The following is a 26,528-nucleotide window of genomic DNA, read 5'->3' on the forward strand; positions in this document are numbered from 1 at the left end:
ATGACTCTCTAACGCGTGTGGGATTTTTGTTATATGGTGATACCATAAGGATTTTACAATATCAGATATCCATTGGCAGTGGCTAGTTGCTTTGTTGCATTGTGATCAGATGAGGCACAGATGTTTTACTTTGTTGCGAGCTATGCTTATGGATGCACCAATAACAAATTTTTATGGCATGGACCCCTACCAACAACTGAGGGGTCTGGTGGATCCCAGGCTGGTAACACCTGAACTAGTGAGTACAGCATGAAGGTGATTGCAAAAGAAACAAAACTAATGAGTTAATATTTATTACACAGTGAACACTTGCAGTCTGGAATGCAGCACTGAGAAACAACAGCGACAAACTCAATTCAAATCTGAACTGATTCCACAATCTAGGGGCTCACCCCTGAGGACTCTACAACTTATTTTCTCACTATCATCTGTCTGTTTGCACAGTTTTGTCTTCTTCTATTATCGGTTGTTGACAGTCTTTGTGTGTAGTTTTTCATTGAGCCTATTGTATTTGTCCATGCTCCTGCAAGAAATTGAATCTCAAGATGATATATGGTGACATACATGTACTTTGATAATAAATTTACTTCCAACTTTGAACTGTAGCATTCAAAATGGAACTGGAAAGAATTTGCAGGGCTAGGAGAGAGGGTGGGTGAGTGTGACTAATTAGATTATATCTAATTACAAACATAAAATGCTGGCAGAACTCAGCAGGCCAGACAGCATCTATGGGAGGAGGTAGTGAAGACATTTCAGGCTGAAACCCTCCATCAGGTCCCGATGAAGGGTTTTGGCCCGAAACATCGTCACTACCTCCTCCCATAGATGCTGTCTGGCCTGCTGAGTTCTGCCAGCATTTTATGTTTTTATTTATTTCCAGCATCTGCAGATTCACTCGTGTTGCCTTAGATTAGATCTAACATCACAGAAGCATGGAGTGGATAGGATGAACAGCCTCCTTCAGTTCTGTAGCCGTTCTGTGAATTCTAATCCTTAGGATTCCACTGTAGTGTCATCTCACTGCAAGCATTCCTGATGATTGCCCTTTCAATCTTCTCTGAGACTCTTTGTAGGGATCAATATTGACTGCCAGTTGCTCTACCACCTCTTGCCTCCATCCCAACCACCTGACTTCCTCCTACCTCTAGTGTTCGAGTCATTCCTAAGAGGAAACCGGGAGTCCCAAGGAGATTTGGAAATTTAAATCTCCTATGGTTGTGCTTCAGACACTGATATTATTAATACTTTTATTGTCTTTGTTCACTCCTATTGATGAACTATATAGTCTAATTCTGCTCTTATAGCTTATGGTCTTAAAACAGGCCCCAATTTTCCAAATGTTTCCACAACATTTCAAAAATATATTTCAGATTTCCTATGTGAAAATGGTTAAGATGGTTCAATTAGGGACAAAAGTGCTGCTGGCACCCAGGACAGTTACAAAATGAGTTAATCTCCTAATAATAAAATAATGACCCTCTATCCAATCCTCAGCACGTAACAATTTATTTTGTAACTTCACAAATGCAGGTAAAATTGAACTTCCAAAAAGCAATCACACACTGAAATAATCTTAGTTGACATGCTGCAGTGACAGAGAGCTGCCATTAAATAACAAGTCACTTTATTGTTTAAAAAAGGACTGTTCAAGTGAGCACAGTTTCATTAGTCGGTTGTTGATTGGGAAACCATTCTTCTGCTTATTGAATTAGTATGTTACAAGATGGTTCACCATCTTAGTGCAAAAAATGGCTTTTTTTCACTAGCAACCATTCATCGTCTTCATACATTGGAAAGTTAGCCTTCTAGCATCCACCTTAATGAAAATGGGAAAGCTCTAACCAGCTTGGGAACTCAGTTTTTGGCTTACAGTCAGTCCCTGGTGCAAAGGAAAGGTAGATCAATGGAAAACCAAACTTTTTGCTTTATAAAATTCTTAAATCTCTCACAGCTGACACGGTCACTCCTAGTAATGGGAGAACAAAGTAATTCTGGGTAAGAGGAGAAGAAGCTTGGCATCTGAAGTGGTCATTTACATTTCTTGCCACATTCCATGAAGAACTCAAAGGGAACACAATGAGGTGAAGGATAGTATCAAAATAATAGGATTCAAACAACGGAGACTTGCAAATATAAGCCTCCTATAACTCCTTTCCATTGGTGAGTTAAGCAATGCAATCGGCCTAGATGAATGTAATTAATGAAAGTAACCTGTGCTGAGCAGGGAGGGACAAAAATGTGAACAGATTCTTGCAGAGGAACTTTTGGGAACGATCTCCATTTCTCTTAAAAATATTTGAAATAAAACAAAAATACTTAAAATGAAACAAGTTTGGAGTCCATTTAAATGGTAGTGCTGGCTAGAGATTTTTTAATGCCTCATTTATTCCTCTGATTTTGAGAAACAACTGCAGATCAGAGGTCTGCATGTGACAAACCTCTGAATTTACAATCAAATATTTCCATATGATTTTCACAGTTGATAATACACCACAATTTTTAAAGATTTTAAACATTACATTTTAATACTTACATTTTGAAATATATTTTATAAAAATGGAATATATCTTTACATATATTGTAGCTTATATGTTGGTAGAAATATATGAAGATAGATCAATGTATTTCTTTTTAATCTCTTTTACGTGTAAGTCTTGCTGATTTTGATTTCAATCTTTACGAAAAATTTCTGTTCCTTTTCTCTTAACTGTTTTGACTTAATGTTAATCCCTCTGTAGTTAAACTTCAGTTTAATTCTTGGCTGTAGCAACAAAGTTAACTGTTCTGTTAGTTTTGTGAATTTTGTTAGGTAAATTAGCAAAGAACTAACATCAGCAGATGTGTCAAACGCCCATAGGGAGTCAGAGCTTTACACTCGCAATCAGAGCAGAGCAGTTGTTTTAAATTTCAATGCAACTATTTAATTATGCGTACTCTTTAAAAAAAAAATTTCTCATTATGTATTGTCACTTGGCTAATTTGGCAAGCTAACCAACCAAGGGTTCATTGGCGTTTCATCCTCAATTAGGTTTCGACTATTTATTTCTTTCAAATGGCTCTCAACATCAGGCCAGACTTCAACATTGATCCCCAATTAATCAATTACCCTTTTCAGCCATCATCTGATGCTGCTGACTCTGCTTCCTCAGAGGAGCTGCTGTTCTGGATTTTCCCATCATTCTTCATGCTGGTGAAGGTCTTCTTGAAGGCCTCCATCATGGCATGTGCTAGTTTTTTGGCTTCGAGCTTACTCCCGCATTCAACCGCGTGGCAATCTATCTGATAGGACAAATCATCATTGATCTCCCTGTAAAGCCAAGCGAAGATGTTGGTGCTGACATCGTGATCTGCTGTGCAATAGGCAATGCGTGCCACCTGGAAAGTATCCATCTGCACTGCTGCCTCCCTCTTTGAATCCAAATGGTGGAGACGGACTTGGAATGGGCGGATCTCTAAAATGGCATTGGTTGATGATATGTCTTCTTGATCCAATGTGTGTTTCTCCCACAACTCAACAACTGACTTTTCGGTGCATCCTGATGTAAACTGTGTCCCCTTCATGACCACTTTTCCCAAGTACCTAACCTGTGAATGAAACAAAAATCCAATCATTAGAGCAACAAGGAGCAGTGGGGTGATAAGATGTGGAAAAGAAGCATAAATAAAACATTTTCAATGACAATAATTATAAGCGACTGATCAAGATAAAGCATGAACATTCACAAGCTCAGGAGTCAAAGTGTCAAAGGTTCATTTTATTATCAAAGTATGTACACAGAATACAATTCTGAGATTCGTCTTCTCCAGGTAGCCAAGGAATACAGAAAAAAGTTGTTGAAAGAAAAGTTATCAACCCCTTCCCACACAAAAAAACAAAAAGAAACACAACTCAGAAGCCCCAAAGCCCCTCCAACCCCTCCCTTGAATTAAAAGCAAGTAAACTCTCAATGGGTCCATGCATTACCATTGTTCAGGTATGTATTCTTTCTGATCTCAGTAACATGCAGTTCTTTTTATGAACAGGTCACAAAGAAGACAAAAATAGAGGAACCACTGACAAGTTATTGTCATTTCTAAGCAGGCTTCAATTTAGGTTGCCAGCATGCCTGTTGGAATCAGTGAAGACCCTAGAACTGTTAATGAATAAACACGAGGAAATCTGCAGATGCTGGAAATTCAAACAACACACATAAAATGCTGGTGGAACACAGCAGGCCAGGCAGCATCTATAGGAAGAAGCACTGTTGATGTTTCGGGCCGAGACCCTTCGTCAGGACTAACTGAAAGGAAAGATACTAAGAGATTTGAAAGTAGTTGGGGGAGGGGGAAATGTAAAATGATAGGAGAAGACCGGAGGGGGTGGGATGAAGTTAAAGGCTGGAAAGGTGATTGGCGAAAGTGATACAGAGTTGGAGAAGGGAAAGGATCATGGGACGGGAGGTCTCGGGAGAAAGAAAGGGGGAGAGGGGAGCACCAAAGGGAGATGGAGAACAGGCAAGGTGATGGGCAGAGAGAGAGAGAGAAAAAAACAACTAAATATGTCAGGGATGGAGTAAGAAGGGGAGGAGGGGCATTAACGGAAGTTAGAAAAGTCAATGTTCATGCCATCAGATTGGAGGCTACCCAGCCAGTATATAAGGTGTTGTTCCTCCAACCTGAATGTGGCTTCATCTTGACAGTAGAGGAGGCCATGGAAAGACATATCAAAATGGGAATGGGGCGTGGAATTAAAATGTGTGGCCATTGGGAGATCCTGCTTTCTCTGGCAGACCGAGCATAGGTGTTCAGCAAAATGGTCTCCCAGTCTGTGTCGGGTCTCACCAATATATAAAAGGCCACACCGGGAGCACTGGACGCAGTATACCACACCAGCTGACTCACAGGGAAGTGTCGCCTCACCTGCAAGGACTGTCTGGGGCCCTGAATGGTGGTGAGGGAAGAAGTGTAAGGGCAGGTGTAGCACTTGTTCTGTTTACAAGGATAAGTGCCAGAAGGGAGATCAGTGGGAAGGGATGGGCGGGACGAGTGGACAAGGGAGTCGCATAGGGAGCAATCCCTGCGGAAAGCAGAAGAGTGGGGAGGGAAAGATGTGCTTGGTAGTGGGATCGCGTTGGATGTGCTTGGTAGTGGGATCGCGTTGGAAGTTACGGAGAATTATACATTGGACCTGGAGGCTGGTGGGGTGGTAGGTGAGGACAAGGGGAACCCTATCCCGAGTGGGGTGGCGGGCAGATGGGGTGAAGGCAGATGTGTGGGAAATGGGAGAGATGCGTTTGAGAGCAGAGTAAATGGTGGAAGAAGGGAAGCCCCTTTGTTTAAAAAAGGAAGACATCTCCTTCGTCCTGGAATGAAAAGCCTCATCCTGAGAGCAGATGCAGTGGAGATGGAGGAATTGTGAGAAGGGGATGGCATTTTTGCAAGAGACAGGGTGGGAAGAGGAATAGTCCAGGCAGCTGTGAGAGTCTGTAGGCTTATAGTAGATATCAGTAGATAAGCCGTCTCCAGAGATGGAGACAGAAAGATCAAGAAAGGGGAGAGGTGTCAGAAATGGACCAGGTAAATATGAGGGCAGGGTGAAAGTTGGAGGCAAAGTTAATGAAGTCGACAAGCTCAGCATGCGTGCAGGAGGCAACACCAATGCAGTCGTCGATGTAGCGAAGGAAAAGAGGGGGACGGATACCCATAAAGGCTTGGAACATGGACTGTTCCACAAAGCCAACAAAAAGGCAGGCATAACTAGGACCCATGCGGGTGCCCATGGCTATGCCCTTGGTTTGGAGGAAGTGGGAGCCAAAGGAGAAATTATTGAGAATAGGAACTAATTCCACTAGACGGAGGAGAGTGGTGGTAGAGGGGATTTGGTTAGGTCTGTTAATGAATATTGGAAACTATTGCACAGACCTGATTGAAGTTGGCACCCATATGGAAAGACAATGCATAGAGGCTCAAACAATGCATGAAAATACCAAAAAGGTATTTTATGTAGCTTTTGGGCAGCAAGACAGTTAAAATTTCTCTCCCTGCATCTTGCAATTCATCCTTCGAAAATGTGACCTGTCATTTGCCAGATCTCTGTGCACCATTCTCTCCCGTATTTCTTTGGCACAGGCCTGTTTTCTATGCCTGGTTCGGCAAATTTCCTCATCCCTTTATACGTTATTAGCAATCTATACATTTGCAACTGGACAGTTTGTCACAAATATTTTCTTGTTTATTATTATTATTTTCTTTTTTCTTATATTTGCACACTTTGCCTTCTTATACACATTGGTTGCTTGTCAGTCTTTGTGCGCAGTTTTTCATTGATTCTATTCTATGTCTCTGTTCTACTGTGAATTCCTGCAAGAAAACAAATCTCAGGATTGTATATGGTGACGTATATGTACTTTGACAATAAATTGACTTTGAACTTTGAATGTTGAAGGCCATCAGACTGGGCCACACAACTATACTGGATGGGCAATACCATCCTTGACTTCATTGTCTCTCTAATGAGCATTTTCAAATGAAAATTGACACTGAAGTCTCTGTATGTATAAAGATCAATATGATCCAAACAATGTCTGACCTACATCCTCATTCCTGCAGATCATTTACAAGCTAGGCTATTCCTTTGATGGACTTAACTTTACCAACAATCATGATCCAATATGGCCGTACAGAGATACGCAACTTCCTGACTTCCTTTCCAACATATATTAAATTGGTTTGACTTTCATGAGGGGACACTATACACTCAGTGACCATTTTATTAGGTACCTAATAAAGTGGCCACCGAGTGTATGTTCATGATCTTCCGCTGCTGTTGTCCATCCACTTCAAGGTTTGACATGCTGTGTGTGCTCTTCTGCACATCAGTGCTGTTACACATGGTTATTTGAGTTACTGTCATCTTCCTGTCTGTTGTGTGTGAAAATCCCAGGCAAGCAGCAGTTTCTGACACAGTCATCCCATCTGGCACCAACAATCATTTCACGGTCAAAGTCACTTAGATCACATTTCTTCCCCATTCAGATGTTTGGTCTGAACAACTGAACCTCTTGACCGTGTCTGCATGCTTTTATGTGTTGTGTTGTTGCCACATGATTGATTAGATATTTGTATCAATGAACAGGTGTACAGGTGTACCTAATAAAGTGGCCACTGAATGCATCATATTCAACCTAGATGATTTTCCCTCTCTACTTGAAGAACTAAGGTAACTGATGTTATGTGATAGTGCCTGGCTGAAATCACCCAATTCAGCACCGAGACTAAACTGGTTAGAGCATTTATATTTTACATATTTTCAATGCCACATCACTTACCTATGGACCCATCACAGGAGGAATAAACATTACACTTCTAAAAACACAGGAATAAAATAGCAATTTTAGTAATGGCTAACAGATGGTAAAGCTATTTGTCTCCTACTAAAAACACTTGGCAAGCAAATACATATTATATCTGTTTGCTGTACAAGCATTCAATTTCATTTAGACTTCAGGATAGTTCTGACATATTGTATACAGATGCCTGTTGTCTTTTTTCTGAACTTTAAATGAACAAACTAGACCAAACAGATTAATCTTTCAGCTCTTCACTAGACACCAGACACCAGACACCAATACTTATTACTTTTATTCAAAATTCTGAATGCCTGAGATTTTTGAAATTTTCAATCACAGAAATGGTTCAAACTCTTGCGTCATATCCACTTGCAGTTCTCAATGATAGCAACCATTTAGAATTTAAAAGTTTCCTTCCACTGCTCAAGTTTGTTCATTGAAACATTCATTTGTCCCACTGTCCATCAACCTGGGGAAAGGCATTACATTCTATTCTGTTTAAATTCTGAGTTATACAAAACACAGTATTGCTATTTTACTTATAGGAATTAATCAGATGGGTCTAACTTAGTAAATCTAACCATGTTCAACATTCTTATGAATGAAAAACTTTAAATTCTTTTTCTGAATATAAGTTCAGCAATATGTAGGGAGTGAAGGGAACAAACTTTGCATGGTGTCTGGTACTACTTGGTGACAACACCAACGAAATAACTTAGGCTCTGAAGCATGGAAAAGCTGACTCTATGCAGAATTAATATTACAGGCAAACTACATTCACTTTATCCTCTCTTGGCAATGAATTGTACACTCAACCATGTTTCTCTGCATAGTTTGCTACAGACATGCCTCTGGAGTGTTAAATGTTTCAGGCAGTACTCCAATCATAGCACAAAGTTTGCCTTGTCCCTTTACCACACACTACTAATGAATGTTCTTGTCATTTGCAACATCTGCAACTTTTTATCAATCTATCACATTTTGGCCGTGAGCTGTGGATTGCACATCACTTCAGCTGAATCCTTAAAAGGTTAAGGAATACGTCCTCTATATTAGAATATCTTCCCAGGGAAAATCCAATTGCAAAAAAGTCCTATTGTTCAGCTCCCTGCTTAATTCCAGTTTCTAGGTAATCAATGCTTATAGATCAACTGTTTCGTACAACAGTACACTTTGCTGATTTTAGTTAAACATAATTGATTTTATACACTTAGTTACTGGGTTGCAGCAGTTGAGGGTTATTAGCATTAGAATGATCCAACTATTGAAATAAATAATTGTTATATTGGACAGAGAGACGCACTAATTAAACTGTTAAACTAAACCAATCTGTAATTTCCTTGTCCATTTGTTTAGAGACCTACACTGTCTAAAAGATAAAAAGACTTACTGTTAGCATCAAAGTGGCTCTTTCTAAGATTTGTCTTTCAATTGACAGATCCATTTCCAGACATTGCACTATTGGCTTAGCAAGTTCTGGTCTCTTTATCCTTCCAAATCTTTTCTCTTCATGCCTCCAAATCTCCTGGTTGCCTTTGTTACTCTGAATATGATTTCAGAACCAAGATAAATCAGTTAAGCTCTAACTGATATTCCCATGAGCTGTTAAAACTCCTCCCTGCCTCTGCTTCTGCTCTAATCTGTCTTTCCAACCTGATAAACACTGTGATTTAAGGCCAACACATTAATGGTAATGGGATATAGATTTGGAGTGCCAGATTTAATCCATACAGCTGCCTGATCACCAGAACGTCTGCTGACAAATCTGCATTCAGATATAAAACCCATGACATTAGGATAGCCTAACATCTTTTACCAATAAATACCTTAATTTAACTAACTCAGTTTCAATGTTAACCTTAGAATCACCTCAGATGATTGCTGATGACCCAGTCCACATACAATAAGAATGTTGGCTCTGCTCTGGAATAACATGGGTAGGTTGTGCTTTGCCCACTGTCTCTCCCACATACGATATTGTTGATCACCAGTGAGGTGCAATTGGCTGCACACATGCCTTGGAAGGACGCACAGTTCTAGTCAGAATCAAAAATAGACTGCAGGAAAACATACAGCTAATCTGTGAACGATACGGACTGCAATAATTTCATCCATCCTGAACTAGTTCAGTTTCAGATTCAGTTTATTTATCACGTGTGCATTGAAACATACGGTGAAATGCATGATTTGTGTTAACAGCCAACACACCCAAGGATATGCCGGGGGGGGGGGGCAGCCTGCAAGTGTTGGCACATATTCCAGCACCAACAAAGTATGCCCTCAAGCAGCAGCCACAACAACTAAAAAGGTGACCACTGAAAAGCAAGCCCCTTTCCCATACACTCACTCATACAGACAGGCCTCTAACCCCAGGACAGGCTGCCTCTGGGCTTCCAGTCCTTGACCCTGGCCCCTCGAACTTGCAGGCATCAAGCCTCCAACTGGACTTCACCCCGCAGTGTGTCAGTTACGAGTTTGACCTTTGGGCCTCGACTTCCAGATCCGCATGGCCCTCTGACACCGGTGACTTGATGGGTCACTAGCCCTCGTGTCTCCCACCTGTACCAGTGCTCACCGCCCATATGGACCTCTGATGTGGGACAATGACTGGCCAACCTGGGGAAATTGCCGGTCTCCTCAATGCCTGCCAACCCAACTCCCAAATTCACTGACGTTTCACCACGGAGCACTCTGACCTTGTCTTGAACTTCTACCTAGACTTGTCTTTGTGCCACTGACCTCTATCTCCTCCTCATCCCTGTCCCTAAACCCTAACCTGACTCCTAATGCCCCATGCTGTCCTTCTGATTTGATGTGCCTTCTGACAGTGCAACATTTCCTCAGCGCAACATGAATGCTGGTCCAAAAGGAGTGTAAACCCATTGCCTGCACAGTCAGGGACAGGAGTGCTGCTAGAGACCCTTTGGTCTTTCATCACTAACCTAACCATGCTTGTTTAGATAACTTAATGAATTTCAACATGTTGAGTGCAAAACATTTAATGCTAGTTCCTCTAGTTACATCTGACATCAGTGGGATTAATCAAAAATATTTAAACTAACCAATAGAAAGAGACAACATCCAAAATTGTGATAATAATTGTATTTTTTTTTGTTTAGGGCTGATATATAAAGAAAGGACAATAGATAACTGAACTTTCTTTTTTAAAAGACCCCATTAGTGACACTCTTCTATGTTAATTTTGTTGTTTTTACAATGAATCGTACAAAATGGAGCCTTGACACGTGTGACATCTCGGCAGTTTCTGCCTTGTCCATAGTTCTCCCAAGTTTTATCGTTTAAGCACTTCCATATGCTATGGTACATATGCTCACAATTACTAGCTGTGTAAAAGTTACTTCTGGAACACATTTAGTTTCCTAACCATGAAATAGAAGTGGGAAGTATGTGAGATATTTTCTGTGCAGTGATTGCATTAATAATTCCTCGCTGAGCCCACTGCCACTGAGGCCACCATTTCCGAGAGAAGTAGTTCGCCACATTTCCTTTTTGACGCAATGAACCAAGTCATGTTGAACTTAGCTCACTTCTGTTACCCGCCCAAATTTACCCTGATGTGGACAGTCAGACAAGTTGACTGCTAGTGCTGGGAGTTGGGTGGCAAGGTGCAACAAGGCCGACACAGTGATTAGGCCTCAGTTAGTGTACCCTCAACATCAATAATGTCCTGGTAGGGTTTGACAGGAGACAAGACCATAGGGTGCAACCACACTTCTGGGTAAATATCTCCCTCAATGTCACTAAAACAAAGGAGCTGGTTGTGGACTACAGGAGGAATGAAGACAGGCTAACCCTATTGACATCAATGGATCTGGCTTTGAGGGGGTAAGCAGTTTAAAGTTTCTTGGCATAAACATCACTGAGGATCTCATGTGGTCCATACATACCGGCTGTGTGGTGAAAAAGGCATAATAGCGCCTCTTTCACCTCAGACGGTTGAAGAAGTTTGATATTCCCCTCCAAATTCTAAGAACTTTTTATAGGGGCACAATTGAGAGCATCCTGACTGGCTGCGCCACTGCCTGGTATGGGAACTGTACTTCCCTCAATTGCAGGACCCTGCAGAGAGTGGTGCGGACAGCCCAGCACATCTGTAGATGTGAACTTCCTGCTATTCAGGGAATTTACAAAGACAGGTGTGTAAAAAGGGCCTGAAGAATAATTGGAGATCCGAGTCACCCCAACCACAAGCTGTTCCAGCTGCTACCATCTGGGAAATGGTACCGTAGCATAAAAGCCAGGACCAACAGGCTCCAGAACAGCTTCTTCCACCAGGCCATCAGACTGATTAATTCATGCTGACACAAATGTATTTCTATGTTATATTCACTATCCTGTTGTACATAATATTTATTATATATTACTATAATTGCACATTGCACATTTGAACACATCACCTTTAGGTTATTTATGAGGTAAGTTTAATTCTCTTAGTGTTCTTCCAGTATATGAAAGATGTAAGTAATAAAATCAATTCAATTCAACCCAATCAACAATAACAGTTTGGTAGGGAAAGGAAGGGTGCAGAAACCAGAGTGAGAAGGTAGATGGGTTGGGGGGAAGGGTAAGGAGTGCAAACAGGCAGGTGATAGATGAGACCTGGTGAAGGAGAAGGTAGAAGGTGGGTGAGTGGGGAAGGAGGGGATGAAGTAAGATGCTTGGAAGTGATAGTTGGATGGGGTAAACAACTGAAGAAGAAGGAATCTAATAGGAGAGGACAGTGGGCCATGAAAGAAAGGGAAGGAGGAGCGATACCAGAGGGAGGTGATGGGCAGGTGAGAAGGGGGTGACGGGGGAATATAATCGGGGATGGTAAAAGAAATAAGGGGAATGGAAGAATTTGCTAGAAGTTAAAGAAATCGATGTCAGGCCATCAGGTTGAAGGCTACCAGGATGGAATGTGAGGTGTTGCTCTTCCCACCTGAGTGTGACCTCATCGTGGCGGTAGCGGAGGCCACGGACTGACGTGTAGGAATAAGAACGGGAACTTGAATTGAGACGGGCAGCGGCAGGAGACCCTGCCTCTTGCGGCAGGCAGAGTGAAGGGGTTGGCCTACGCTGACTCCCAATCTACATTGGCTCTCACTCTTGTAGAGGAGATTGCACCTTCTCATCAAAGGTCTCTAGAAGCAGAAATGTTGAATAGTTTTAAGCCAGAGCTAAGCACTTGATAAGGAAGGATGGTGGAAGTTTATAGGATGCAGTCAGAAATATAGAGCAGAAGTTGTAACCATATTAGTCATGAATTTATTGAATGCCAGAGAGGGCTCAAGGGTGTGAATGAACTACTTATGCTTTTAATTAATCTGTTGCTATTTCACAGCATTTTCAGACCAGAAAAAGACCATTTGTACCATGAGAACTGTGCCACTTATGTGTTGTCTTATCCTATAAAATCAGACACGAGAGCTGCTGAACCACCAGGAGGATCCTTGGGACAGAGAACTTGCCAGACCACCCAGGCCTACTTACAATTGGTTTAAGAGCCTACTATGTAGTAATTCTAAATCCCAGTTAATCAGGCTGGCAAGCAATCCAAATGGCAGAGCAACAAGCTCAAGAAAATAAATACTGTCCCACTGGCATAATACACATTGCGAAAAAAACTCCAATTGGCTCACAGTGCTTCCAACCCATCAATTAATCTACGTGCCTGACTGACAGGAGAATATCTGACCAAAGTCGGTCATTCGCAAAGTTGAATCAAATTTCCCAATTAGTCATCTGTCAGCTCTCATTACAGGAAGCAGATATGGCATCATCTTTAGGTTATTTATGAGGTAAGTTTAATCCTCTTAGGGTTCCTCCAGTTACTTCTTTCTACTCCCAATGAACCCATCTTGACAATCACAGTATTGCATTGCAATGACGACTGTCCCAAGTGGTACCTTTGATATGCTGCAATAACAGAGGCACTACAGGAGGAATGGAGATAGGCTAACCCCTGTTGACATCAATGTATCTGTGGCTGAGAAGGTGAACATCTTTAAGTTCCTCGGCATAAACATCACCGAGGATCTTACGTAGTCTGTACACACCAGCTGTACACAACAGTTGAAGAAGTTTGGGGTGGACCCCCAAGTCCTAAGGACTTTCTATAGGGGCACAGTTAAGAGCATCCTGACTGGCTGCACCACTGCCTGGTACGGGAACTGTACCTCCCTCAGTTGCAGGACTCTGCAGAGAGTGGTGCGGACAGCCCAGCACATCTGTAGATGTGAACTTCCCACTATTCAGGACAGTTACAAAGACAGGTGTGTAAAAAGGGCCTGAAGGATCATTGGGGACCCGAGTCACCCCAGCCACAAACTTCCAGCTGCTACCATCTGGGAAACAGTACCGCAGCATAAAAGCCAGGACCAACAGGCTCCGGGACAGCTTCTTCCACCAGGGCATCAGACTGCTTAACTCATGCTGATACAACTGTATTTCTATGTTATATTGACTATCCTGTTGTACATAATATTTATTATAAATTACTATAAATTACACATTACACATTTAGACGGTGACATTACATAAAGATTTTTACTCCTCATGTATGTGAAGGATGTAAGTAATAAAGTCATTTCAAATACAGATGGGAAAGAATCAAGTTTAAAAGTGTTTGAACAAATAATACTCTCTGAGCTTTCATGTTTCCCATTGCAGACTGAAGAATGCTCTTTCAGACTTCCTTCAGCTGGAAGTGTCACTCCTGTGTTCTTGTACCTGGCTTCATGTTAAAGGTGAGTATGATTCATTCAGTGTGTTTTGTCTCGGTAGCTTGTCTGCATTCTAAAATATGGTTACCTCACCACCACAGAAACTCAACATGGAGAGAAGTCCTTCGCAGAGTTAACCAAAGTAAGTTCTGGGTGAATTCTAGAGGTTGCAGGTCTGCCAATAGTTCATTGTGTCATCCCCTCTTGTTCCTGAAACAGCAAGTAAGGGCCTAGATGGAGTGGATGTTTCCAATAGAGGTAGAGTCTAGGACCAGAGTGTCCTCATTATAGGAGAAATGTAGAAGCTCTAGAGAGGGTGCAGAGGAAATTTTCCAGGATGCTGCCAGGATAAGAGAGTATGTTTTCTCTTTGGCCTTTTCTCTTTGTAGTGAAGGAGGGTGAGAGGTAAATTGATAAAGATGAATATGATGAGAAGAGGCATTGACAGAGTGGAGGGCTGGTGGCTTTTTCTCAGGACAGAAATAGCTAATACAAGGAGGTGTAACTTTAAGGTGATTGGAGAGAAATATGGTGGTGGGGGGGAATGGGATGTCAGTGCTAAGTTTTTTACACAGAGAGAGTTGTGGGTTACACTACGAGTGGTGGTGGTAGAAGCAGATACATTAGATACATTTAAGATAGACAGGCACATGGATGAAAGGAAAATAAGGGGCTATGTAGGAGGGAAGTGTTGTTGAACTTGGAGTAGATTAAAAGGTCATGGGCCAAAGGGCCTGAACTGTGCTTTACTGATCTATGTCTGATGTTCAATACACTGGCAAAATAAGCACACCACTGTCAACATAATCAGGCCAAAGTCTCCAGCACTGTGGCCTTGATGCACTCATATGGACACATACCTTACACTAGGCTCCCAGAACAGACGCTCTGCTCTAGCTCCATCATGGCAAGGGAGTCGCAGGCAGAGGGAGGATGTTATTCAGGGATGATCTCAAAGTCTCTAATGAGAAAAGTGTAACATCTCCCTGACACATGGGAATCCCTGGTCAATGATGTTCAAAGTGGAGAAGGAGCACCAAGTTGACATTGAGACCCTCGTGCCCATTTATTGGGGGCATTCAAAAGTCCAGCATAACCTGTGGATGATGCACACCACCTCACAAACCATCAATCTGTCAATTATCATCAAACCGTCTGCCCCCTCAACTATCTCCTGCCCCATCGGCAGCAGAGTCTGCAGGCCCCTCATCGGTCTCAACAATGACCTCAGAATCCATGAAACCAGAGTGGAAGCAAGTCCTCCTCAACCCTGAGAGAATCCCAAAGGACAAGGGCAACTTTGATAAGGTGGTTGTAAAGACGACCCTCACCTTGTAATGGAACCCAAAATTAGCTGCCAGAAATCCAATGAAGGTTCATCAGGAACTTTATAAGGTGAAGCGTTGATTATAATATGGAACATGCTATTAAGTGAAGTGCTTCAGGCAATTTGTCTGCAAGGTGATTACTTGTGGGAGAAAGGGACAGAAACAGAAGAAAGAAGTATAAGAATATGTGGAGGAAAACCAGGTGAAAAAAAGGACAATAAATGAGAAATGCAAAGGAACAGAGAGATTTTGAAGGCACAGCTACAGATCCCAGAAGGAAGCAGAGCGGATTGAAACTGTGGTGAGATCTATCAAGAATAGTTCCCTTTATTGTCCAAGTGATGGAATACAAGAACAGTCAGTTATATTAGTTTAGTATATCACAGCAGTCAAGCCATTGTTGGAGAACGGGATACAGTGTAATCATCACACCAGAGAATGCCACCATAGGCACTATATTAGGACGTGACGGCAGCACCATCTTAAACTTCTGTTTCAGCAACTACAGGCTGGTGGCCAATGAAGCAAAGAAAGCAGCTAAATACTTTGCTATTCGCACTTTTTCTGGTAAATGATCACTGCAAACAGTGGTCTGTGGCTCCCCAGTTGGAGTTGTGTGACCTGGCATTTTTGCGGTGTGGGCTGGCTCTTGGAGAGGCAGGATGGTTGTGGCATGTCTGGGCCGAGGTTGCTGGGGCAGACTTGGAGGCAATTTGACGCGGCAGAGCTGAGGTGAGGCGAAATTGAGGAAATATCAGAGGTTTGATTGGTTTAAGAGCTGAGCCAAATTGGAAAGGTTGGGCACTGGCTGAATCAAGGTGGCAGAGCCCGAACCAGAGCTCGAGGGCGTGTCGAAGTGGCAGAGAGCGAGGAACAACCTGAGGTTCGGTCAATTTAAGCACTGGGCCAGAGTGAAGGGGTCAGGGCGTCGGGATTGAAGGCGAGGCATGGTCCATTTCGGCTCACTGTTTCATGGGGTTTGCTCATCCCTGTGCTGGAGTACAACTGTGGCCTGCAACTAGTGGACTTCTGGATTGGCTATGGTGCCGCCTGGCTTCGTGAACTTCAGTTCTGAATGCTGTTTGCTTGCTTTTATTGTTTGCATTATTAGTTTTTTCTCTTTCTCGCTGCACACTGGGTGTTTGGTGGCCTTCCTTTGTGTTTAATGGACTCTATTGGGTTTTCTTTGTTTTGTGGCTGCCTGTAAGGCGACAGATCTCATGGTTGTATAAAGTATACATACTGTAATAACAAATGTACTTTGAACTCTAAACAGAATACAGATTCAGTTAATTTATTTATCACACCTACATCAAAACATATGGTGTTGTTTGTGTTTACAAGCAACGCATCCTAAGAGTATACGGGGGTCGGCACACGTGGTGCCACATAGCATGCCCACAACATTCAGCAGAGCAACACAATCAACAACCACAACAGCAACAACACAATAATAGCAACAAAATAACAACAGCAAAACAAGCCTCTCTTTTTTCCCTCCCTCCCATCCACCCACTCAAGGAGGTGATTCATAACAATGTGGCCTGATCTGTTACACAAAATAATTGGCTTGGCTAGAGTATTTTCTTTGAAACTAAGAAGACCAAAGAGAGTGATTTTATTGAGGTACACAAGACAAATTTCACGACACATGCCGGTAATAATAAAGCTGATTCTGATTCCGAAATAATGTGAGGCCTAGAGTACACGAACGTAATAGGTCCAGTTCCCTGAACAGAGGTTAGTTAGTAGAGGATTTAAGGTAAAAAATTTTGAGAAGTGTTTTTCAACCAAAAGATGATAGGGATATGAAACTCATTCCACAGAAAGTTGGGTTCAGAAGCCTAATCTATTTATAAGGTTTAGTTTGAGCACATGAGATATTAGTCATTTGAAACCAACAGATGTCAAAAGAACCAAATTGCAGAAGCAGATGATTCACATTTGCTGCAGTTATGTGCATGCAACAGGGAGGAATTTCCATTCTGGCGTGCAGTACCCCTAGAAATACAGAAACCAGGAGCTCTGAGATGGGACTTCGGTGGGATACTCTATTTTTGCCATCATTGTCACAATGGGATGAATGGTCTCCCCTAAGCTACAAATTTATGTGATTCAATGCTACCCTGAAAGATTCAGATGGGGGAGGCTTACCTGGAGTGGAAACCCAGGCAGAGACTGGTTGAGTGGAATGTGTGTATGTTTTATATAAATCACGAACATTTACAACACTTCACTCATCCAGGCTGCTATCTCCACAAGCTTCAAATCAGCCACCAATATCCCTGTGCCAAAGAACTCTACAGCTCCAGTACTAAATGATTACTGTCCAGTGGTACTGACGCCAATCATCATGAAGTGCTTTGAATGGCCAGTAATGGCATACATTAAAAAATTCATTCCTGCTAAATTGGGCACTCAGCAATATGCTTACAGATAGAACCACTCAATGACAGACACCAGGATACCTTTCATGAACCTGGCCCTGACACGCTTAGAAACAAGGACATTTATGGATTTCATTTTGGCATATTGTCCCACAGATCTTGGTGAGAAAACTCCCACTCCTCGGTCTAATAGCAAGATAGCCTCAGTGAAGCATGATGATACATACAATACCAGATATACTTCTTTTGAATTTCACTGCAATCTGCAGCATATAATTTCCCTTTAATCAATGCATTTTAAATCAGCTTAATGATCTATGGATTTCATGATCTTGTGAAGGAATAGGTGGCCGATATGCAAGCAGCCTTCAGGAGGGTGAACCTATCCTGGCCAAGTACTAAAATGCTGGCTGATGAACTTACTGGAGTGTTCACTGAGATCTTTAGCCTCTCACTTTGGCAGTCTGAGATACTGACTTGCTTCAAGCAGGCTTCAATTATTCCGGTGCCTAAGAAGAACAAAGTAACCTGCCTTAATGATTATCGTCCAGTAGCACTTACTCCCACAGTAATGAAGTATTTTGAGAAGTTGGTGATGAAACATGTCAACACCTGCTTGAGAAGTGACTTGGATCTGCTCCAATTTCCCTAGCAGAGCAACAGGTCCACTGCAGATATCATCTTATTGGCTCCGCACTCAACCCTGGAGAGCAAAGGTACATACATCAGGGTGCTCTTTGTCAACTGCAGCTTAGCATTCGATATCATCATCCCCTCAAAAATAATTAATAAGCTTCAAGAGTTTGGCCTCGATACCTCCTTGTGCCAACTAGATCCTGGATTTCTTCAGTTGCAGACCCCAGTCAGTTCAGATTGGCAGCAACATCTCCTCCATGATCTCCATCAGCACAGGAGCACCGCAAGGTTGTGTGTTTGGTCCCTGTTCTACACTTATGACTGTGTGGCTAAGGATTGGTCCAATGCCATATTCAAGTTTGCTGATGACACCACTGTCATTAGCTGAATCAAAGGTGGGGATGAATCAGTATATGGGAGGGAGATTGAAAATCTGGCGGGGTGATACAATAACAACAACCCAAAGGCAGTAAGACCAAGGAGCTGATTATTGATTTCAGGAGGAGGAAACTTGAGGTCCATGAGCTAGTCCTCATCAGAAGATCAGAGGTGGAAGGGTCAGCAACTTTAAATTCCTCGGTGTTATTACTTTGGAGGACTTGTCCTGGGCCCAGCACACAAAGGCAATTTATGGAGAAAGCACAGCAGCAGGAGATGGTGAGATGGCATGACATCTACAACTTTGACAAACTTCTGTAGATGTGTAGAGGAGAGTATATTGACTGGCTGCATCACAGCTGCGTATGGCAACACCAAAGTACTTGAATGGAAAATACTACAAAAAGTATTGGATGTGGCCAAGTCCATCATGGGTAAAGCCCGTCTTACCACTGAGCACATCTACAGGGAGCATTGTCACAGGAAATCAGCATCCATCATCAGGGAACCCCTCCTCCCGGGACATGCCCTCTTCTTATTCTGCCATCAGGAAGAAGTTACAGGAGCCTCAGAACTCGCACCACCAGGTTCAGAAACTGTTATTACCCCTCAACTGTCAGGCTCTTGAACCAAAGGGGATAAATTCACTTGCCCCATCATTGGAATGTTCCTGTAAGCTATACACTCATGTTCTCGATATTTATTGCTTATTTATTTATTATTATTATTTTGCTCTTTTTGTATTTGCACAGGCTTTTGAACACTGGTTGAACACTAAAATTGATGTGGTCTTATATTGACTCTATTAAGGTTATTATTCCATTATGGATTTATAGAGTGTGCCTGCAAGAAAATGAATCTCAGGCTTGTATATGATGACATCTATGTACTTTGATAATAAACTTACTTTGTACTTTGAAATTTAAATACACCACTGTAAAAATGGTGTATTTTTACACAAAGGACCTCAGATAGTCAGGATGCACAACCATTCATCCCTCCCCATCATTCTCAGCATGGGTGACCCCCAGGGCTGTGTGCTGTGCCCATTGCTGTACTCTCTGCTCACATGTCACTGCACAGCCAAACACCCGAGTTTTCACATTGTCAAGTTCACCAATGAGACGACAGTGATGGGGCTCACCGTCAACAACAATCAGACAGCCTACCGAAAGGAATTGGAAGAGCTTGAGGCCTAGCAAATATATTCTTCTTCAATGTCAACAAGACAAATGAGATTGTTATTGACTTTAAGAGAACTTGCCCCACTCACACACTCCTTTACATTGGTGAACAGCGGTGGAAAATGTGAGCAGCTCAAACTCTTGAGCGTGTACCTCACACCCATGGTCTCAGAACAGATTCTATTCAATCAGGAAAGCTCACCATTGCCTCTGCCTTCTGAGGCGATTGAAGAAAGGTGGACCATGCACATCTGTACTCACGTCCTACTTGAGTACTGGAAATGACATTAAATAATCCTGAAATTATTTGTTCAGGAAATGAGTCTTTTTTAACTGTGTCTTTTTTTTTGACATTGCTGGGTTGAAAAGCTTGGTGAAACAGGTCAAATTAATGACCTGTAACAAATCTGATTGGTAGATTCAGTAAATCTTTGACTGAGAAAAGAAACACACACACACAAAGCATGAAGAATAACAGAATGAGTGGATATCTGTGCAATGTAAAGAAATCTGGGGAACTCATTGCCAAACTAACTGCTGCTTAATCAGACATTAAACTATTGAAAGGTTAGTACAACTAGCTATCCAGAGGATCTTCAGAAACCATGTACTGTATATATTGCAAGTCACTTAAGCTTCCACTGTCCCTGATCTCCATTCCCTGAGTTTAAGGCAGGGGCAGAAAGAGAAAGGGAGAGACAGAAGAGACTGAGGACACCATCATCAATGGGTCAGGCAGGAACTGTAGAGAGAAAAGGACAGTTGACCCTCCATTTGAACTGATGTCTCGACCTGAAATATCGACTGTTGTTTTCCCTCTGGATGCTGCTTGACTTTGTGAGCTTGTGTCACAGTCAGAATCAGGTTTAACATCACTGGCGTATCTCGTGAAATTTCTTATTTTCCAGCAGCAGTACATTGCAGTACAAATTCATAAATTACTGTATGAAATATATATTAAAAACTAAATTAAGTGGTGCAAAAAAGAGAAAAAAAAGTGCTCATGGGTTCATTTTCCATTCAGCAACATGATGGTGGAGGGGAAGAAGCAATTCCTGAAATGTTGAGTGTGTTTCTTAAGGCTCCTGTAGCTTCTCTTTGGTTGTAGCAATGGAGAGGGTAAATCCTGGATGATGGGGTCCTTAATGATGGATGCCACCTTTTTAAGGCATCACCTTTTGAAGATGTCCTCCATGCTGGGAAGGCTGGTGTCCATGATGGAGCTGGCAGAGTTTATTTCCTTCTGCAGCTTTTTTCTGATTCTGTGTAGTGGTCCCTCCACACCAGACAGTGATGCAACCATGATACACCTGTGAGAGTCTTTGGTCACATACCAAGTCTCTTAAAACTCCTAACTAAATATAGTTGCTTCTTTGTAATTGCATCAATATTTTCAGGATAAATCTTCAGAGATGTTGACATCTAGGAACTTGAAACTTCTCACCCTTTCCACTGCTGATCCCTTGATGAGGACTGATAAGAGTTCCCTCAACTTCCCCTTTCTGAGGTCCATAATCAATTCCTTGGGCTTACTGACATTCAGCGCAAGGTTGCTGTTGTACACCACTCAACCAGCTGATATATCTCACTCCTGTACGTCTCTTTGTCACTACTTAAAATTCTGCCAACAATAGTTGTGTCATTGGCAAATTTATAGATGGTGTCTGAGCTGTACCTAGCCACAGTCGTGGCTATAGAGAGATTAGAGTAGTGGGCTAAGCACCCATGCTTGATGTGCACCAATGTTAATTGATAGCAAAGAGGAGATGTTTATTTATTTTTTAATTATTGAGATACAGTGCAGCATAGGACCTTCCAGCCCTCGAAGCCTCACAGCCCCCAGCAATCCCCAGATTTAATCCTAGCATAATAAAGAGACCTCTGTGGTCAAGTGGTTAAGGCGTTGGACTAGCGATCTGAAGGTCGTGAGTTCGAGCCCCAGCCGAAGCTGTGTGTTGAGTCCTTGAGAAAGGCACTTAACCACACATTGCTCCAGTCCACCCGGCTGAAAATGGGTACTGGCAAAATGCTGGGAGTTAACCTCACAATAGACTGGCGTCCTATCTGGTGGGGGGGAGTTTCGTACTCTCAGTCACTTCATGCCACAGAAACCAGCCTGATGAGCTTATAAGGCTCGGGACAGACTTTATCGGGACAATATACAATGACAAACCTTTGGACTGTGGGAGGAAATTGGAGCACCCGGAGGAAATCCATGTGGTGGATTTTTTCAGGTAGTGGTGGGATTTTTTTCCAGCTCCACACTAATTGTGGTCTCCCAGTAAAGAAGTCAAGGATCCAGTTGCAGGGGGAGGTATACGGGCTCAGGTTTTGAGCTGGTTGAGTAGAACTGAGGGTACGATTGTGTTGAACACTGAGCTGTAATCAATAAACAGCAGCCTGACGTAGGTATCACTATTGTCCAAGTGATGCAAGGCCGAGTGGAGATTCAGTGAAATTGCGTCCGCTGCAGACCTATTGTGGCGATAGGCAAATGCAGCGGCTCCAGGTCCTCCAGCAGCATTAAACTTTTGCTGATCTCCGAATGTCCCTACGTCTTTTATTGCCACTGGAGTGTAGTAAACCAAGTGTAATCATAGTAGTAATGTGGAAAACAGCAAGATCTCAAAAGCTAATAATGATCAGCTAATCTGATTCAGTTCAGGGGGAAAATAAAGCAATGTGTGGAAAATAAAAGTTAAGTTAATTTTAATATCAAAGTACATATATGACACGATATACAACACTGAGATTCATTTCCTGCAGGCATATGCAGTAAATCCAAGAAACCTGGTAAATGAATCACATTAAGGATGGGTTTGGAGTGGAAGCCAATCCTTTGGTGTGAATCCACCCTTGAGAAAATCCAGCTGCTTTCTAATATTACTTTAATGAATTTATTAGATATTGATCTGATTAAAGCTAGTAGTTGGAGGCCGAGGTTCAAATTTCCGTTGCACCTTTGAATGGTAGATTAAAATCCAGATCATAAAAGACTGAGACTGTCTGTGAAGGTGCACGCTGGCGATATCGAAACGCAAGTGTGGAGGTAAGACAGACTCTGATGTAGGGACAGTGCCGACTTTACTCATAATAATTCCAAATGGATGTTGGTGGCTTGTTTGAGCGACACTGCGGGAAGTAACATTCTCGAAACTAGGACCCTGTAATTAGCACTAATTGGGAGTCCGCTTAAATAATACAAGTAACACAGATCCCTCAGCAATTGAAATAAACTTAACAAGCTTGAAGAAAAAGCACCAGAAGACTACATTACAAAGAGTGAGTCACTCAAGAAAAACACAAGAAACTCTAAACAATTAATGATTCTCATTTAAACAAGAATTAATTAATTAGGTTCTCTAACAAGCTCGGGGCCCAATGCTCTATGGCGCCCCACACAGGCCTGAAGAGCTCATTACACTGTAAATGGATCAAATTATTTATCTACATGTGAATGAATAAAGGGACCAGCCTGAAATGACTGTTTATTAGATGCTGGCTGACCTGTTGGATTCCTCCAGCATTTTGTGCTTGTTGTTGGCGAATGTTGCACATTATTATTAAAAGGAGAAAATGTTGGAAATACTCAGCAGGTCAGCCTGTATCTGCGGGAATAGAAACAGAAATAATGTTTCAGGTCAAACACCATTTGTCAGAAATAGGAAGGAGAGAGAAAAATCTCGTTAAGCAGCTGGGAGGGCAGGGAGGAGAGTGTCTCTGATAGGTAACCAAGGGTAAGCAAGCTGTAAACAAGGTTACTGGTCAGTGAGAGAGTGAGAATTCTGAGAAAATAATATAGGAGTTATGAAACACAGAACAGGAAGCCAAACTGAGCAGGTCAGGCTGGGTTTGTCCTCCATTTCCAGAGAAACAAAAATTAAACAAATGAGATGAGTTTATACCACAGATGGATGGCTGATACTGACTGAGAACACTGGTATACTGAAGTTGTAAAATTCAGTACTGAATACTGCAATATGTCCAGACAGAAGATGAAATGTTGTTCCTCAACCTTGCATTGGTCACAATGCAGGAGTCTATAAAATGACAGGTTGAACTGGAGTGGGATGGGAAGTAAAGTAGCAGGCAACCGGAAGCTCAGCCCCTGTGGACGGAATGCAGATGCTCTCTCTGTGTTTGGTCTCTCTTATGTACGAGAGACCAGATCGTAAACATTGAATGCATTACAAAAGATTGTCGAAGGGCAAATGAAGAGCTGCTTAATTCTATTCCACTATTAATCAGTGAAATGATTTTCATTTTGCACGTTTATAGTGATGGATTACACTGAGGTCATTGAGAGTCAGCTGGTGCAACATCTTTTTAACTCTGGCACAAATTCAGCTTTAACAGAAGGAAAGAAATTTTCCTTTCTATAAAGATTTTACTCAAAATGTGTTTGGACTGACTGGATCCTGCTCCAAGTAGGCACAAATCCACAAAACATAATGAGCGTCATTGAGGGTGACTTGGCATCAAAATGCCAGTTCTACTCGGAGCCCAAAGCAATGCCGGCTGAAGGAGGTGGGAAAAGTCATTTTTGTGTGCTGGGTAATACTGTTCAAAGGGTGACTTTAAGACGCATCTGAGATTCTTCATTTCAATGAAGGTTTTAATCAAAAGTTTAAAAAAAAGTTTTAACTAAAACAGATGGTTCTTTCACTATTCAGCATGATGTGAAGTTTATAACCAGTCAGAGAAGACTGGCTAGTTTCTATTCCAAACAGGTCAGTACTCATTCTGAAATTCTTGAGGGAAATGGTTATGCAATCTATTGCACCACTGTACTTTTAGCTCTAGGACATGAACTGAAATGTGACCTAAAGTGGGAAGAGTGTTGTGAAACTCTCCTTAACAGCTGGTGAATGTCGAACCGTCACTGATCCCAAATTGTCTTGTAGATATTACACATTCCTTTGAATCTCAATACTGGCTGTATGATTTGAAAATATGAGAGATAGACAAGAGAAGTGGAAGGGTGGAATTACGGTTACACAGAAAACGATGAAGCTGCCAAGTAGGAATTGCAAGAGAATTGCAAGAGAAAGCTCGTCTAATGTCGAAGATGGAATATTTTAACGAATGGTACTGAACGAATATCTGAGGCACATATATATAGTTGGGGTGCCTAAGGCTTTTGCACAGTACTGTATCATCAGTGTGGAGTAGAGAGCGAGTTTGGAAATCCGGCGGGAGCAGAAGATGTTCGGAATAGTGAGGGCTGGAATGCTGCAGGAGGGGTCTGGGCCAGGGGTGTGGCAAAGGAGAGCCAGGGGTGGGGGGGGGGGGGGGGGGGTTGCGTAGATGCAGACATATCCAGCCCTGAGACACCAGGCAAGGTAATTTGATTCCAAACATTTGGTTCGTTGATCATTACAGAATGCTTTTGCTGGTGCTCCCACTCTCTCCCCTCTCCCTTCCCCTTTCCCCAACCATGATTCCCCTCTCCCTGCCCCCTTCCCACTCTCAGTCCGCAGCCAAGACCCATATCAGAATTAGGTTTATTTTCACTCCCATATGTCATGAAATTTGTTTTTTATTGCAGAAGTACAGTATAATGCAAAAAATTACTACAGTACTGTGCAAATGTCTTATATATATGTATATATGTGCCTAAAGCTTTTACAGACTGAGTACTGTAACTGTGATGAACACTTCCATCTTAAATGCAAACCCGGTTGCACAGACACTGGCTTGCCCTGCAGCTTTAGCACATTTAGTCTAGTTTTCCAGAAGTACTGATATTTTCTTGTACCGACATTAGTATAGCAAAGGCAATATGTATGGGTTCTGAAAGAGACAGCTGAAGAGATTGTGGAAGAATTAATAATGATCTTTCAAGAATCACTAGTTTCTCCTGATTCAGAGTTCTGAATAACTGGATAATTGCAAATGTAACTCTGCTCTGAAGGGGGGGGGGGGGAGGCAAAATAAAGGAAATTAATAGGCCAGTTAGTCTGAATTTAGTAGTTGGGACAATGTTGGAATCGAATATGAGGTTTCAAGGTACTTGGAGGAACATAAAATAGGCTAAAGTCAGCCAGTTTTTCCTTAAGGAAATCCGTTGGAATTCCTCGAGGAAATAACAGGCAGGAGAGACAAAGGAGAGTTTAGATGCTGCATACTTGGATTTGCAGAAGGCATTTGACAAGGTGCCACACAGGAGTCTGTGAAACAAAATAGGAGTCCCTGGTTTTACAGGAAAGATACTAGCATGGAGAGTATATTGGCTGACTGGCAGGAGGCAAAGTGTGGGAATAAAGGGGCCCTTTTCCGCTTGGCTGCTGGTGACTAGTGGTGTTCTGCAGGGGTCGGCGTTGGGATTGCTTCTTTTCATGTTACGTGTCAATAATTCGATGACGGATTGTGGACAGATAGATCGGGAAGCAGGGAGTCTGAAGAAGGGCTTAGACAGATTAGGAGAATGGGCAAAGAAGCAGCAGATGGAATAGAGTGTAGGGAAATGTATAGTTATACACCTTGGTAGAAGGAATAAAGCAGTTCACTGTTTTCTACTGGAGAGAAAATTCAAAGATCAGCGGTGCCAAGGCACTTG

The 26,528-nt window shown here is 42.2% G+C and overlaps 1 protein-coding gene across 5 annotated transcripts in view; it reads right to left on the reverse strand.

Annotated features, from left to right (window-relative positions):
- Positions 1 to 1,490: 1,490 nt before the first annotated feature.
- pid1 (phosphotyrosine interaction domain containing 1) overlaps positions 1,491 to 26,528 on the reverse strand; it is a 149,350-nt gene continuing 124,312 nt past the window's right edge. For 4 of the 5 annotated variants that reach the window (XM_059993985.1, XM_059993966.1, XM_059993950.1 and 1 more), the window contains one exon: positions 1,491 to 3,588. In XM_059993985.1, the coding sequence (XP_059849968.1) occupies positions 3,115 to 3,588 (474 nt within the window). In that variant the 3' untranslated portion in view covers positions 1,491 to 3,114. Of the gene's footprint in view, positions 3,589 to 8,721; positions 8,879 to 26,528 lie in introns of those variants that run through there. The other variant, XM_059993975.1, reaches the window with a different exon arrangement.

The sequence above is a fragment of the Hypanus sabinus genome, chromosome 2 (assembly GCF_030144855.1).
Source record: "Hypanus sabinus isolate sHypSab1 chromosome 2, sHypSab1.hap1, whole genome shotgun sequence".
NCBI classification, from domain to species: Eukaryota; Metazoa; Chordata; class Chondrichthyes; order Myliobatiformes; family Dasyatidae; genus Hypanus; species Hypanus sabinus.